General features: G+C 34.4%; 1 protein-coding gene across 3 annotated transcripts in view; it reads left to right on the top strand.

Annotated features, from left to right (window-relative positions):
• Positions 1 to 15497, top strand: part of SH3D19 (SH3 domain containing 19) — a 66775-nt gene that overhangs the window by 36318 nt on the left and 14960 nt on the right. For all 3 annotated transcript variants that reach the window (XM_039346419.1, XM_039346418.1, XM_039346417.1), the window contains 8 exons: positions 601 to 748; positions 3051 to 3258; positions 4617 to 5594; positions 9420 to 9527; positions 11266 to 11378; positions 12808 to 12866; positions 13973 to 14231; positions 14789 to 14857. In XM_039346419.1, coding sequence (XP_039202353.1) covers positions 601 to 748; positions 3051 to 3258; positions 4617 to 5594; positions 9420 to 9527; positions 11266 to 11378; positions 12808 to 12866; positions 13973 to 14231; positions 14789 to 14857 — 1942 coding nt within the window. The remainder of the gene's footprint in view (positions 1 to 600; positions 749 to 3050; positions 3259 to 4616; positions 5595 to 9419; positions 9528 to 11265; positions 11379 to 12807; positions 12867 to 13972; positions 14232 to 14788; positions 14858 to 15497) is intronic.

Genomic DNA, 15497 nt, shown 5'->3' with positions numbered 1-15497 from the left:
GTTATGTGCATGAATGCTGTTATCATAAAGTGATAAATCAAGTCTGTTGAGATTGGACATACAGGATACTATCAATTTTTGTGGGCTCTACAATATTTTATGTCTTAAATACCCAAAATTATATTGGCTGATTATTTAGATCAGGAATGCCCAACCTGCAGCTCATGAGCCATAAATAGACATGGACATCTACTAATACAGTTCCACAAGGTAATAAAAATATAGAAAAATAAATGAAGTTTGTGATTCATATACATTAACTATATTACATATTTTATATGCAGCCCAAGATAATTCTTTATTGTGGTGCAGGCAAACAAAAAGGTTGGATAACCATGGTTAAAGTAAATCTGTGTGCATATTTCAAAACTTCAAAAATTGAATTCTTGCCAATTGTAAGAATGTTGGAGATTTGATTGGCCTCTTAGATATAGGCAACAGAAACATAAGGTGGTAAATGGACTTATCTATGGACACCGATGTATTGAAGAATGAAAAAAGGTGTTTCCCAGCAATTGAATTAGAAAAACCCAATCACTTTCCAAATATTGTGTAACCATAAATTACTGAATTTGGTTTTATTCTTTTTTCCCCATCTAGACGCCCTGAAATCACAATAGTTGCAGCTGAGCCACTTGGACCATCCTCCTGGTTTCCAGGTGGAAACCGTGTCCCTCAGCAAGGGCTACTGTTCCAGTCAACTCATAGCCAGACACCTTGGAGAGCCAGTGAACTTGTTCCAGCAGAGGTGAGGAAGCACAGGATTTCCTCCTTGGTTCAAGTTGATGTTTGTTTGAGCATTATAATATAGTGAAATAACTGTAGTATCAGAATTCATTGTTAACTGCATTTAGGACACGGACAGTGAGTTCAGGGGAAGAAATGGCGAACTGAAGAGGCAAAAAATAGAACTGATGATCACAACATAATAAAAAGCCAGAAGGTAGACTTCCTTTTGAAATTCCTCTCTGAAAAAGGAAAGGATTTGAGATTGCCCATAAATTCTTCAGACAATTGCTTCTCATGAGGCAACTATAAGCCTGCAGTCTCTTGCAGTTTGGAGGTCTGGGAAACAAGGGAATACAGGTAGTTCTTGATTTAGAATAATTCATTTAGTAATTGTTCAAAGTTACAACAGCACTGAAAAAAGTGACTTCTGGCCGTTTTCACACTTATGGCCATTGTAGCATCACGCTGGTCACATGATCAAAATTCAGATGTTTGGCAACTGCTTCATATTTATGATGGTTGCAATGTTCTGGGGTCATGTGATCAACTTTTGCAACCTTCTGACAAGCAAGGGCAATAAGAAAGCAAGATTCATTTAACAGCTGTGTACTAATTTAACAACTGCAGTGATTCACTTAACAACTGTGGGCAAGAATGGTTGTAAAATGGGGCAAAATTCAAAACATGTAACAACATAAATTTTGGACTAAATTATGGCCATAACCACAGTTGGTGCCTTCAAAAGAAACTAAGTTCACATACTTCTTTTATTAATCAGTTTTGGAAATTGCTTGTTAACTGCTTTTCAGTTATTAGGAACTGACAAATTGTACAGTGAGTATCAACCCTCATGGATAAATCAAACAGGAAACATGAATAGATAAGCTAACTCTGCTTTGCAAGGCTACATTAATAGAATCTGAAAGTACAAAACTTGTATCCTTCACTTTTAACTGCTTCCTCCATTAGGGTGGATCCTTCCTTAGTTTCCTCTGAGCGTAAAATGACTTGGGCTTTTATTTGATTGGTTCCTAAGCAGCATCTCTTCTCTTTCTTCGAGGTCACCCATTTGTTCCATTACACTGAGTTTCCATCAATCCTTAGCAAAATAAGTTTTAAATACAAGTTTATGGCCTTAATTTTTTTCTGGAATAAACAGCATAAGAGTGAAACTTTTATGGAAAAAGTAAAACTTTGATTTTAGAAGATTACAAAGGGATCAAGGGTCCAGATAAATTTGAAATAAGATTTTGGAATTAATTGTAAGAGTCCTCATGGGAAAATGCTTTGGTTTTGAATTGTTTTTTTATATATAATGATACAATAGCACTTTGATGCTTGGACATTAAAGGGAACCAAAAGGAACTAAAGATTACCATTAAAGGAGAAGAATGCTTAAATTTGACTTACTAAAACAGGATGCAGTAAAATATTTTAATATTGGACATATTAAAGGTACTTTTTTGAACAATAGACCCAGAAGTTAATTTTAAGAGTATCTGACTCTACAGATAGACTGTATTTAAAAGATGTTAAGGAAGAGGAACAAGTTTTACCAGATAAGACTGAGGCCGATATGAAGATGAATTTGAAGATCTAAATGACAAAATGATATGAAAAAAGATTTTACTCTGGACATACAAAAGAAATCAGTGGATGCTTTAATAATTAATAGCGATACATACATAACAAACAAAGAGAGTGACCTGGAGAATTTTCTTATATTGTATTTACAAAAGATGCTTCTTAAGGCTTTGAAGAATTTCAGGAGAAAAAAAATGAAGAAAAAAGAAATAAAGTTTTAGAGCATGATTTGAAGGGACTAAAGATCAAGATTGTTAAAAGTAAAAGGAAGGAATATGAATTTGGTTTATGTAATCATGATTAAAGTAGCTATGTTATAGCTGGTAACTCTTAATGAACATTAGCTGATCAGGACTGAAATGGTGAGGTTTTAAGGGTTTGTTTTTAGATAATAGATGGGATATGGGAATAACAAATATAATTTAAAAGAAGATAATAAGTTAACTAAAATTGTTTATGTTTGTGATAAAGGGAGATGTCATTTCTTTATATATTCCTTTTTTGTTTGTCATATTCTTATTTTTTCTATTTGTATTTCCTTTTTCTGTTTTGAACCTTCTATTTTTTCTTTTTCTTTTATTTTTTAGTTTGTATTAGTTTTTTTATCATAGCTGGAATTTTTAATAAAATTACTATTAAAAAAGAATTTAGAACATGGACTAGGATTTCATACATTTATAAATGCTGAATTGTTAACACGAATAGTGTGGTGTACATTTGGTATTTTTATTTTTCAGCCACCTTCATATGAGCAGGTAATCAAAGAGATCAACCAAGTGCCAATCATCCCAGCCAGCAATAATAATGCTACCTGTGCTGCTAATTCTAGATGTACTACTACATCTTCAACACAGACTGACTTTCCAGAAGAGATAATCAGCAATTTGCCAGGAATAAATGTGAAAAATAATCTGTCCATTCTTTCTGAATGCAAAAATATTCCAGGTACGTTCCTGTTAATTTTAGTTTGATGATGTTTAAAAGGATTGTATTGGATAGATTTTTTTTTATTTTGATAGCTATATTATGCAAAACATATGTTGTGGTTTCAGCTATTATTTATATGGCTTGACACAACTGAAATAAGATGGCATTGGTATATATAATAACATGTAATGTATGCCACCAGGGCACAGTCATACAATTAGATATTGAATATTGGGTAATTGAAAAGTACAGGGTAATTGAAAATCTAGGGGAATATAACTCAAACATATTTTTCAGAAGTTAAAAATGTATAAAAAATAAATTATCAAATATCACCTTGAGGAAAAGATCTTTCTTGCCCATAATATCCAAACTTGAAATTCCAAACTTCTTGCAAACTGAAAATAATTTTCCAGTTACTTAAAGAAATGAACAAATATTTAACTAAAGAACATATTTTGCAAACAGATTTTTCTTGTAAAAAGAAATCTACAGTAATTTTTATTAACAAAATTTATGTGCCGAAGGTGTATATCTGAACACTGTAATAAAAAATGAACTCACAATGCATCTTGTATTCCACCAGTGAAACGATCCATCAGTGTTACATATGCATAGTTGATTATCATGATTGAAATGACTAAAATACTTAAAAAAATCTTATTTACACAAACTGTTTATCAGCAAGTAAATTCTAATGCACGGACAATTTAAAAGTCATATCTGGTTAAAATATAGTAGTGAAAAATAAACATAAATAGGCTTAGTTAAAATATAATCTAATTAAAACATTTCTCAAATTAAATAAATTCTAGCTTATGAATGAATTATCTGAGATTTAATTAATTAATTATCTAAGTCAAGTAAAAGTACTTCTGAAGCATATTTTATTGGAATTTATGGCACAATTATTTTAGTAGATACTGACCAAAGTTTGAAAGATAATTTTTGCATATGTTTTCAAAATATATTTGGACACAATATACAATTTCTATAGGTTCTTAGGTGAAATTTTATAATTGATTTGCTTTTAGCACTGATTTCATATTCTGCAGATAATTGGACTGATTCTATGATTGCGGGATGATGCTATTCAATACTTATTTTAAAAATGATTAGCCTAGTGCAGTGGTTCTCAGACTATGGTCCATGGACCCCTGGGGGGGCTTGATGTCATCACAGGAAGTCTGTGAAATCTTGAAGAAATGTTCTGATTTAAATGTTAAGTCTTGGTGGTCTGTGGCCATGGTCCGTGGCCACAAAAGGTATTTTAAATACCATGGTGAAGAAAAGTTTGAGTACCACTGGCCTAATGTGTTATTTGATGTTGCAATCTTTCAGTGAAACCTATTGTATATGTACATTGCTTTTTACAGCTCTACATATTTCTCAGAAGCCATCCAGACCTTCATCATCTCTGATAAACAACAATCTTCCCATAAATGAACAACTCTTAGTTATTTTAGAAGACCAGACATCTCAAGAAAAGTCTAATGCTGGAGTACATCCTGTGCCAAAACCAAGATCAAAAGGCAATCTGAAACCAGTGGCTAAAGACAATCAAACAAACAATCAGGAACAAACCAGCCCATCAAGGACCGAAAATGATGAGTTATCTAATCCTTTGATGTTCCTACTAGACAGTAGCCATAGGGAAAGTCATATAGTAATGGACAGCATGGATACAGAGAACAACCAAAGTAATGTATTATCACGGATTAAATCATTTGAAACGCAAGGGAACATTGAAACTTCAGGAATAACCAAGAAACCAGAAGTATCTCCACGCTCATTAGGCCCCAAACCTATCATTAGTGCAAAAAAGCCTGTAGTGGCACCAAAGCCAGGAGTTAACAGAGCATCAGGAGAATGGGAGTCTTGGACAGAAAGCAGGCAAAAAGCCACCTCCCAAGAGAAGCCCCTTCAGTCTGAGGAAGTTGGGAGCAACATTAAAACCAAGCCTGAATTGCCAAAGAAGCCAACATTAATGACTGTAAAGAGTAATAGCAATGGGCTCCTTAATTCAGGAAGCGGATCAACTTTGGACAATACTGATGGACAGAGAAAAGTTCCCATTCCTGCTCCTAGGCCATTTGTTCTCAAGAAATCAGTCTCTTTTGAAAGTCCTTCTCTTCCTATGCTTCCCCTGAAACCAACATGTACTGTTCCCAAGCACCCTATAGCTGCCCAATCAAATGCCTTTAGATCCCCAGGGGAGTGTTTGCCAAGCAGTATTGTACCATCTCCAACACAAAATATTACTTCTGCAGAAGGAGATTTGATCAGCTTTGATGATGATGTTTTATCCTTTAACCCTGTCAAGGCTGTTCAAGACGTTTCTCATTCAGAATCAGGTAAGCTTTAAAATGAGAAAATGAGCTTTTGTAAAAAAAAAAAAAAAAATAGTTTCAGGTTGTATAGTACATTCAGGTACATTTTAATAGCAATATTAGTATATATATAAAAACTATGAAACCAAAACTTATTCATTTGCAAATGTTTCTGTCTATAATGGATTTGGTCAGATGCACTGGTGAACTTTCTAGTTGAGGGCTGTGGTATCAAATCAATGCCTATTCAATATTACAATATTCTTATTTGACTTTAGCCTCCAAATACACGGGTTTGCAGAATTACTGGATTTTTGTTTATTTGTTACTATCTTCCATGTTCTCCAGAACATGATAAAATATGATAACGGAAATATGATAAAAGGTAAATGCTATTACCGTATTTTCCGGCATATAAGACGACTTTCTAAAGCGCGGAAATCGGCGCCGAAGTCAGGGGTCGTCTTATACGCTGGAAATTACGGTACTTTGGATTACAATATGTCAAAGACTCCAGATAAGCTTTCAGGTTATAGCCAGGATTGGTTTGTGTGCTTAACTTTAAGGAAACTGAATTCTGGAGTGGCCCTCCTTATCTTTGATTTCTTAGAAAACACATGCTTGAATTACAGCAAAGGAAAACAATGTTTTGAAAATGCTATTGCCACATCTGACAGTAAATACTGTAAATTGCAAGAAGCTTCTATAAATGTTTCAAACTAGGTAACATCAGGTCAGAAATTCCACTCCTGACTAGCACTAATGATGTTACCTAGTTTAGAGATAATGAAACGCCTGCAAGAAAACAACCACGCTCAGGGAGCACCAAGGACCTCTCTTTCAGCCCTGAATTATTGTATTTTATTCTTTCTGTTCTGTTACCATTATTCCTTTTGTTACTTATTTATCTGGAATCCCTCCAATTCTCATTGCTCGTTTTGTGCTTATTTATCTGGAACCCCTCCACCATTTTGCATATTTGAAGGGGAGGGAAAGAAGACATATAGTATTGTATAAATATATTTTATACTATCCAGTATAGTAATAAACTTTTAATATTTTTTTTCAGATTATTCTTAAAGTGTAAGCTTGCACATACTTGCCCAGAAATATTTCATAATAATTTGTTTTCCAATTTCTCAAATCCTTCCTTTCTCATTAAAATTTGTAAACATTTGGTCTTCTTTGAATTATGAAATTTTAGTTATTTCAAATACTGACAGAATTATCCTTCTTCAGAATTTACTTTTACAACAAATGGAACTGAATATTAGTCTGTAATTGAACAGAAAAAAACAGGCACTAGCTTATGATTGATTTTTTTGAAATTCAGTTCAATTATTTTTTATTAAATTTTTGTAAGGCTTGCATAAAAAATACTAAGTTTGAGGTCTGATAATAACATTGAGGAGATATGCACCAGAGAGATTAAGAGTTAAACAAATGTATATGTATGAGTTTACATGTCAAACCCAAATAGTTGCAAGAGTGAATGCAATTCTGGGAACCATTGTGAACGCTTTTGAAATTTAATAACCTAATTATTGTTACTAGAAATGGAAATGGAACATATTGATGCTGTTAATTAGTTGGTGTAAACTAATAATTCCTATATTAGGCTTAGTACATTTTTAGCTCTAGAATATTAGCTGTTTGTGTGAAATAGACTACTTTTGTTTAGATATGTGTATATTAGAAATGCAATTTTATATACTGATTTATAAACCAGTGGATAGCAAAGGTCCCAATTAAAGAAGAAACTTATTATATTTAATAATGTTTATAGGCAGATATTTTTAAATAGATCAGTTGTACTTTATTTATATGAAAATAAAATGGTACTAAAAAAACCTGATTTTCTGTTGAAGCTCTAGTTAATTTAGATACTAAAGAATGAAGATTACAATTTACTTTAAAAAATATAGAACTGGTTTATGAATTTAAAACCAGGAAATTCCTGCAGTTATTTCCATCCCATCAATGTGACCAAGTTATAGGGTGAAAAATTATAATTATGAAAATAGTTCTTTTTTCTGTTTGGGGTGGTTCATGTGGTGGCATTCAAGCTGAATTCATAGGGTGATTGGCTGAAGAGTTCACACATCCTCTCTCAAAATTTTATGGTCTTCACCCTTTGGTCCCAACTCCTGCTCTGGGGTACTGGCTTGGTAGTTCCTGCTACCAACTCTGTTCAAGAGGTGAACGAAAGAGGCATCATGGCCTTGCATCCTCCCCTTTAACTTTGAGTGTGAGAGAGTGTTGGCAAGTAAGAAGGTAAAAATAAGAATGAGAGAGTAATTGCACCTCCTGGCCATATAGCATCAAGGCAAGTGACTACAGGTGGTATCATTCCATTTCTCTGTCACCTCCACTACTTCCACCCTGGGAGAAAGACCTCACAAGAGTAAATAAAAAAATCGTACAAGAGTAAATAAAAAAGGGTATGTGTGTGTCTGTATATAAATTTATATAACTCTTGGCCTATGTATTCATTGTTGCAAGAGCTAGTGTACAGAGTTGGTGAATTACAGCAGTTGGCAGATAAATTAAACTCAAAAATTCAAAAGCCACAAGATGGTACTGATTTCTTCTAATCATCTCGTATTTTGCGTTACATAGAATTTCTTAGAGAAAAAAACATGATGTGAAGAGAACTGAAAAGAAGTGTTTTTGTGAATAACCTGATATGCACATAAAAGGATGAAATAAATACAATAACTGAATTTGTGTATAAATATAAAAAGCATTACACTTAAACAATTTAAATAAAACTAACGTAGCTACTATTAAAATATTTTCTTATTTCCTAAAGATAACTTGGATCTTAAAGTCCTCTGCTTCTTTTCCCTGCATCTCTCTCAGCCCCTGAGGATAATTCCAGCCATTTATTTATTAAATTTAATGAAAGATATAGGAAAAATAGTATACCCTTTCTTTTATTTCCAGATTAAGCACAACAAATACTCCCTAGAACACCCTAGAAAATAACACTTTTTTCCTATTTAGGAAAGAGAGGGGCTGGTACATTTGCCTTTTCTTTATATGAACAAAATCATGCTTCCCAATGTGTGTTCAGTGGCTTAGTAACTGGCTGTCATTCCTGTAAATGTGAACTGGCATCATCACATTGGCACTGTGAGAAATCTAAGTTGCTGCAGGCCTATCCAGAACTGAAGAATGAGATAACTGGCAACTGAAAGTGGCTTTTGTAGTCTTTCAATGTGAAGCCGGATATGATAGATGTTATGTGTATTTTGGAAAGCTTTATAGGAAGTAAAAGATAATAATGAACCAAAACACACACACATCGAATGGCCAAAAAAAAGCAAGCTCAGCAGCCAAAGAATGTTCAGGGCAAATTGAAAAAAAAACAAAACCCTGAGAATAAATGTGAGTGAAATGTTCTCTTTAGAGGGAAGCTATCAAGCCCCTAATAACATTAGACCAAAGGAGCAGGATTCACACAGTCTTATTCATCAGGATTAATGCAAGGAAAAAGGAGTTAGATTAAAAAAATCTTGTAAACTAATTTTAAAAAAAACATTCTTTATTATTGAACTTTTTAAGGAGAAGCTTTGTGTGAGTTATTTGAATTTAATTCTTCAGATTCCATAACTGATTACGGATGCCACATAATAGATAAGGCTGAAATTTGTTCCTCGTTTGCAATATTTTGAAAGACACTCTTATCTTTACTGGGCTGGAATTCCCTTATTGAAATAAATTTAAACTTTAGTCCCTGTGATATAGTATTTCTTTCAGCATACAACCCTAAATTTCTATGAGTGTTACTAATATTTCCTCTTGAATGGGGACAGAATAAAATGCTATGTTTTGCATTTTTCTTAGATCTTACTAATTTGCCATCCAAAGCTGAATCTGCGAAAGAGCAACCAGTTCAGCCAGCTGTTGTTCGTAAACCTACTGTAATCCGAATTCCATCTAAACCAGCGAAAGGTAATATCTATAATATCCATCCATCCATTCATCCATCCATCCATCCTGTATGAAATATATAATCCTGAGAAATCTATCTTGGCCTAAAGTTGTTTTTGATAGAACATATTACCTCAAAGGATGATTTTTCTACGTTTTAGATACCCCCTGAAAAAAGAAAGAATATTTTAAAAATTATAATCACAAATATCCTCCCCCCCCTTCTTGTTAAATTGAGCTTGCCAATTCTAAATGAAAGAAAACTGGAGATTTCATGTATGTTCAGATATTTATATACATGTATGTGTACTTAAATTTTTTGAATTTAGGTTTCCTTTTCTCAAGGCTCAAGTAAACCATCATGAGTCCATTAGAGTTGGGCAGCTAATCAAATAAATAATAATTCAATATTTACTCTTACTCCCCTCTCTCCTTCTAGGGGGAACAGGGAAAAAAAGTAGGGAAAAGCAGAATGGAGATAGCAATGAAAAAGTGTCATAGCTGTCCTTAAAAAAAGAGAAAGGAAGGAAAGAAGGAAAGAGGAAAAAAGGAAAGAAAGAAAGAAAAAGAAAGAAAAAACTGGGTAGAATTAAGGCAAGGGAAAGAGGTAATTGGATAGAGAGGAAAAAAATAAACAAAAAAGCCTTGTTAAGTATTAAACTAAGTTAAATTTTGCACAGCAAGCAGCCTGACCCAAGCTAATTTGACAGGTTTCCAGCATGAGTCTCTGTAGTGATCTGCATTTCTTAATTGTGTACCCTTAAAAATAATCAAATGCTCTTCATACATCAATGTTTTTCAAACTTGGCAACTTTAAGATGTGTAGACTTTGGCTGGAAATTCTGGAAACTGGAATCCATACATTTTAATGTTGTCAATTTATACTTACAAAGAGGTAACCCTCAACATACAACAATATGTACAATAACTGTTTGAAGTACAAGGCCACTGAATAAAGGGACATATGAATGGTTATGATTGTTGCAATGTTCCTATAGTCATGTAAACAAAATATGGGTACTTAGCAACCAGTTCACACTTACAACTGGTTGCAGCATCTCATAGTCATATAGTTGCTATTTGCAACTTTCCCTACCAGCTTCCCCCAAGCAAAGTCAAGCCAGTTAGGTACCTTAAGTATTCCTCACATCACTCCCCAGCTTTTCTTTGCTCTTTCTTTCTTCCCCCTTTGCTTGCTTGCATGTACTGCACTGTCCTCCCTGCCTCACTTAACTTGCATGCACCATGCTTTCCTTTCCCTTTTTGCTTGCAAACATGCACCTACCAGTGCCCTCCTTCCTGGGCCTCTCTGCACTTTACGTCCTCCTTCTCAGGCCTTCCTGGACCGCAAGCACCTGCACCTTCCTTCCCAGGCCTTCCTATCCTGAACACACTGCAGCAAACCTTTCCCCCAATTGGCAGGCAGCTAGTGCTAGGGTTTACCCCACCCAGCTATGACACCCTGGTGCTCTTTACCAGGGATTCCTGATGCTTCTTGACTTGAATGTCTTGGGAGTATGATGGCAATCAGGATTAAGCGATGCAGTCATGTGATGTTGTGTTTAACAACTCCGTTCCTTAGTGACGGCAATCCTGGTCCCAATTGCCACTGTAACTTGAGGACTACCTGTAGTGCAATTCCACTGTATATCAGTGAGATCTGTTATATTTTTCCACTGAATATTTTTGTAGAATAACTTTTCTTAAATAACTCAGAATTTTGATAGTTAATATTGGGAAATTATAAATATTTTTGCAGCTTTAAATGACATTCTGGAAAGCCCTCCTCCTCCACTACCTACAGAGAAACCAATTGGAAACACATCTAGTATTGCAACTGGAAAACTTAATAACATCGACATACTTAACAAGGTAATGCATTTTCCCTTCCTTCCTTCCTTCCTTCCTTCCTTCCTTCCTTCCTTCCTTCCTTCCTTCCTTCCATCCTTCCTAAAAAAAAGGAAGCCACAATATTGAATTATTTTAGTTAATCTTTAAGCAAAATTTCTTTTCACTGAAGATAATTCTTTATACAGACAATGTATGCTGTGTTAATGAAAGCCTAGCAGAGGAATCTACTACATGCTTTAGCTCTGGTTTCCTGCATCAAGCAGGAATTATAATTGAGTCACTGTATTTTTGGCTAAATGTCCTTAAAGGTGTTACACTGCTTAATATGCATATTTCACCAATTAGGTACTTTCCCCCCTCCCCAAAATGGTACAGGTGAGAAAATTGCTAGAATCTTCAAAGAAATAAACTCAGATTCCTTGAATTCAGACATATCCAGTTCCTGCTTTGGTTACTACACTTACCTTGCCTAATTCCAACCAATTTTCCTAGATAGTATATAAGTCTGCTTTAATTCGTACTATGTGTTGTTGAATCACTCATATGAAAGACCACTCATATGAAATTCTGAAAAATTGTCCCTTCTGTCTTGTACTTTTTGACATTTAATCATATCATGGATTGAAGTAAAGAGCTCATCCATTTTTAACAAGGTCAGCAACCACCCTAACCCTGCTGCACTTGCATTGAATCTCCCCTACCACCCACGTTCCCTTGCACACTCTGCTTGAGTCGCCCCTCCCCTGCCACCTACACACCCTCATGCACCTCCCTGAGACTTGCAATGTTTGCACCTCTCTGTGCACCTTTGTGCATTCTCTCCCACCCAATGGTAACCACCCCAAGCACTGTCATGCTTTTTCTGGACTTCTGCAGCCACACTTCACTCTCCTCCCCCTCCGGGCAGCAGTCACTTATCTGCCTGCGCCTATATCCAAGCTTCCTAAGACTTACAACTTCCTGATGGCTTCCCCACTGACTTGTGGTTGTTGGAAACCAGCAGGAAGTTGTGAGGAGCTGCTTGCTTAATGACCCACAACCCTCCCTTAACAATAGCAACAGGGATTCCGTGGACTGCCATCACTAAGCAATGTGATTATGTGACATTGCAAATTTCAGATTGTTTAGTAATAGACATTCTGGTTCGAAGTGCAGCCATAACTTGAGGACTACCTGTATATATGCAAAAGCATGTGTAGTGTAATGGCTAAAGCACCAGGTTAGAAACTGGGAAACTTGAGTTCTAGTCTACCTTAATCATGAAGTCAGCTGGCTCTCTCTTTCTTAGTCTTAGGAAGAAGGCATTTGGCCAAAAATGTTGCCAAAAAATTTGTATAGATTTGTCCAGGCAATTACCACTCCTTTTCTTATCTTGTATTTTCCTTTGAAATGATCATAACAATTCTAATATGTTTTTGTCCAAATAATAATAACATTTAATGACCAATAGGAACCTGAACAGCCCGGCTTGATACAGCCATTCAGGAATGACCCTGTTCTGCCTCCAAGGTGAGTATCAAAATGAGTAGCACAGGTAAAGGGATTGATGTTGTGCAGTACATATTCTGCTACCATGATAATATTAATATTAGTTGTATAGTTTTAATTTGTTGCATTATATAGCAAAATATAAAATATTCTACCATTTTAAAATACATATGGACTATGTATGGATTATATTGATTATTCTCTTATTTTGCCCTAGAAGATAGAAATAATTACATTCACAGTCTGACCCATTCATAATATTTAGCAGAATAGACTGTTATGAAGTTACGGGAGAATGTATATTAGTAAATCAGTGTTTGTTGTTATTGTGAAGAAACCAAAGCAGATCTCCAGTTTTAATTTTAAAGAAATCTTTATGTACATTTTAATCTGCTTAACAAATTGCACAAGGTAAACTAATGCATTACATTAATTAGAAAAACAAAACAAAGTGCCAAGTATTGAATAGGGGAATCTAACAATGAAGTTGCTTCCAGTGGGATTCTAATGGTTTTAGCCACTGGAATTCTAATGTTTTAGTCAAGCCAATGCAATCCTTTTTGTGCTGTTTCCTTGCTTGAAATTGTCTAACTATATGCTGTTTTACCCAAAAACTTCCACGTAGATACTCTTCTCATTTTATTTTCAGATAGCTAATATAATATTGATGAGATGCATACATTTGGCATGTGAATTTCATTTTTATAGAAGGGATAAATTATATATTGTATATCATGAATAAGAATATAGTTTAATAATCACTGATCCTCTAACATAGCATTTCACTCAGCTTAGTTGCAATGAATATAGTACTCTTAGCAGATGCTTTAAAAAACTCTGTAATAGGGATCAACATTACTTGTTATGTATCAATAATTGTAATGGTATGTGGAAATGTTTTTGGGAGACGAGGGGGAGGAGAGAAGAGATGTTGCCTAGGGAACAGTCAGATGAGAGAAAGTTAGGAATAGATCTTTGTGGACAAACTCTATCTTCATGGTCACCTGGAATCAAAAATGAGTTGATGATAATTAATCTAGCAATAGTTTTTAATAATTCAGAGTGTATTTGTAATATAATTAGAATAAAATATCTTTTTAATACCACGCTTTCTTCATAATTTCTAGACCTGTTCAGGAGAAAATCATACCATCTCGACCTTTTGCACCTAAAGGTGCCCCAGGAAGACCACCACCACCAAAATCCACCAAAATCTCATCAGATACTGATAGATTTCCACGCTCATCATCTGATGTAACACTCCATAAGAAATCTAGCATGCTTGGATTGGGAATAAAAAAAACAAAGAGTGATGATTTTAAAAAACATGGCTCAGTTTTACCCCCTCGACCCAAGCCAGGTCATCCTCTGTACAATAAATACATGGTAAGAAGATTAATTTCATTAGGGGGAGATTGACTTTGCACATATTGTCTCTTATTAAAAGAGTAGGCAGATTTATTTTAATTGTATAAACATTTAGCAAATAAAATATATCATATTTCCAGATGTACTTTCTGGTGGCACTGGAGTTTTATAGACTTGCATCATTTTTCTCCCTTTTGGGATATAAAATTTAACATTTTAGTAGCTGTGTGGGCAAGTATCAGTTCTTGAAACATATCAAGTAACAAAAGAGGTAATTATTTCAACTTTTCATCAGCAATTATAGACAAAAACTTTCACCTATGAGAACTAAAAGGAATACCGAACCTTGTGCAAGATTCAAACCAGGGATCTCTCATTTTGTAAATAAAGAACTGGAATTAACTAGTTATAGGATTGACTGAGTAACAGTTCATTTAGATCTCCAAAATGAATCCCAGAAAAGAAAATGATATGTAATGCTTGAATGCATTTTCATGACAAATAATAAAACATGAAAATGTATATTAGATTGTCAAAAGTTATTTTTGATGGAAATGTGAATAATTTATTTCAAGCTTCCTGTGCATCATGGAATTGCTAAAGAAGACATTTCATCTCAAAATGCTGGACATCTCTGTTGTAAGGTAATGCTGATTTCTACAGCTATGGAAGTTTATAAATATGTTTAGTCATCAATCTGCTAACCTTTTATAATTTTAAAGTGTGGAGATGTACTTGTTCTGGTGGATCAAGTTGAAAATACCTACATAGAATGCAAACATGGAGGTGAAACTGGCAAAGTTCATTTATCCCAAATACAGATAATCTACCCTGAGGGTGCAAAGCAAATAGCAAGTATAAATTTCAATAATTAAACACTATTCTAGGCATACAATATTACCTGGGATACATTTGGTACATCCTAATCCCAAATATAATTTTTGCAGCAATGTAAGGGTCTGTTAAGTGTTTTATCATGTTGGATTCCATTGAAGATTTAATAAGAGTCCCTTGGACAATTGAGGTGGTATATGAATTGAACAAATAAAACATCTTCCAAAAACATGTTGTGTTTTAGAATAGTAACTATTTATCAAAGGGATTCGGTGTTACTGTCACTGTTATAATGTTAGCATTTAGAAAAATTAGAAAATATAAAAAACAAGGAGGAAGGAATCTTACTTGGAAATATTTAATTCCAAGTACCCAAAGCAGATCGTGCAAAGCTGATTTTGTTTTTGATGATGCATGCACCGTGTTGACTTACTAATTTTCAACAAGATT

This window comes from Crotalus tigris, unplaced genomic scaffold (genome assembly GCF_016545835.1).
Source record: "Crotalus tigris isolate CLP2741 ecotype Arizona unplaced genomic scaffold, ASM1654583v1 scf7180000017994.786943, whole genome shotgun sequence".
In the NCBI taxonomy this organism is placed as follows: Eukaryota; Metazoa; Chordata; class Lepidosauria; order Squamata; family Viperidae; genus Crotalus; species Crotalus tigris.
This window is presented reverse-complemented; position numbering and strand designations above follow the sequence as displayed.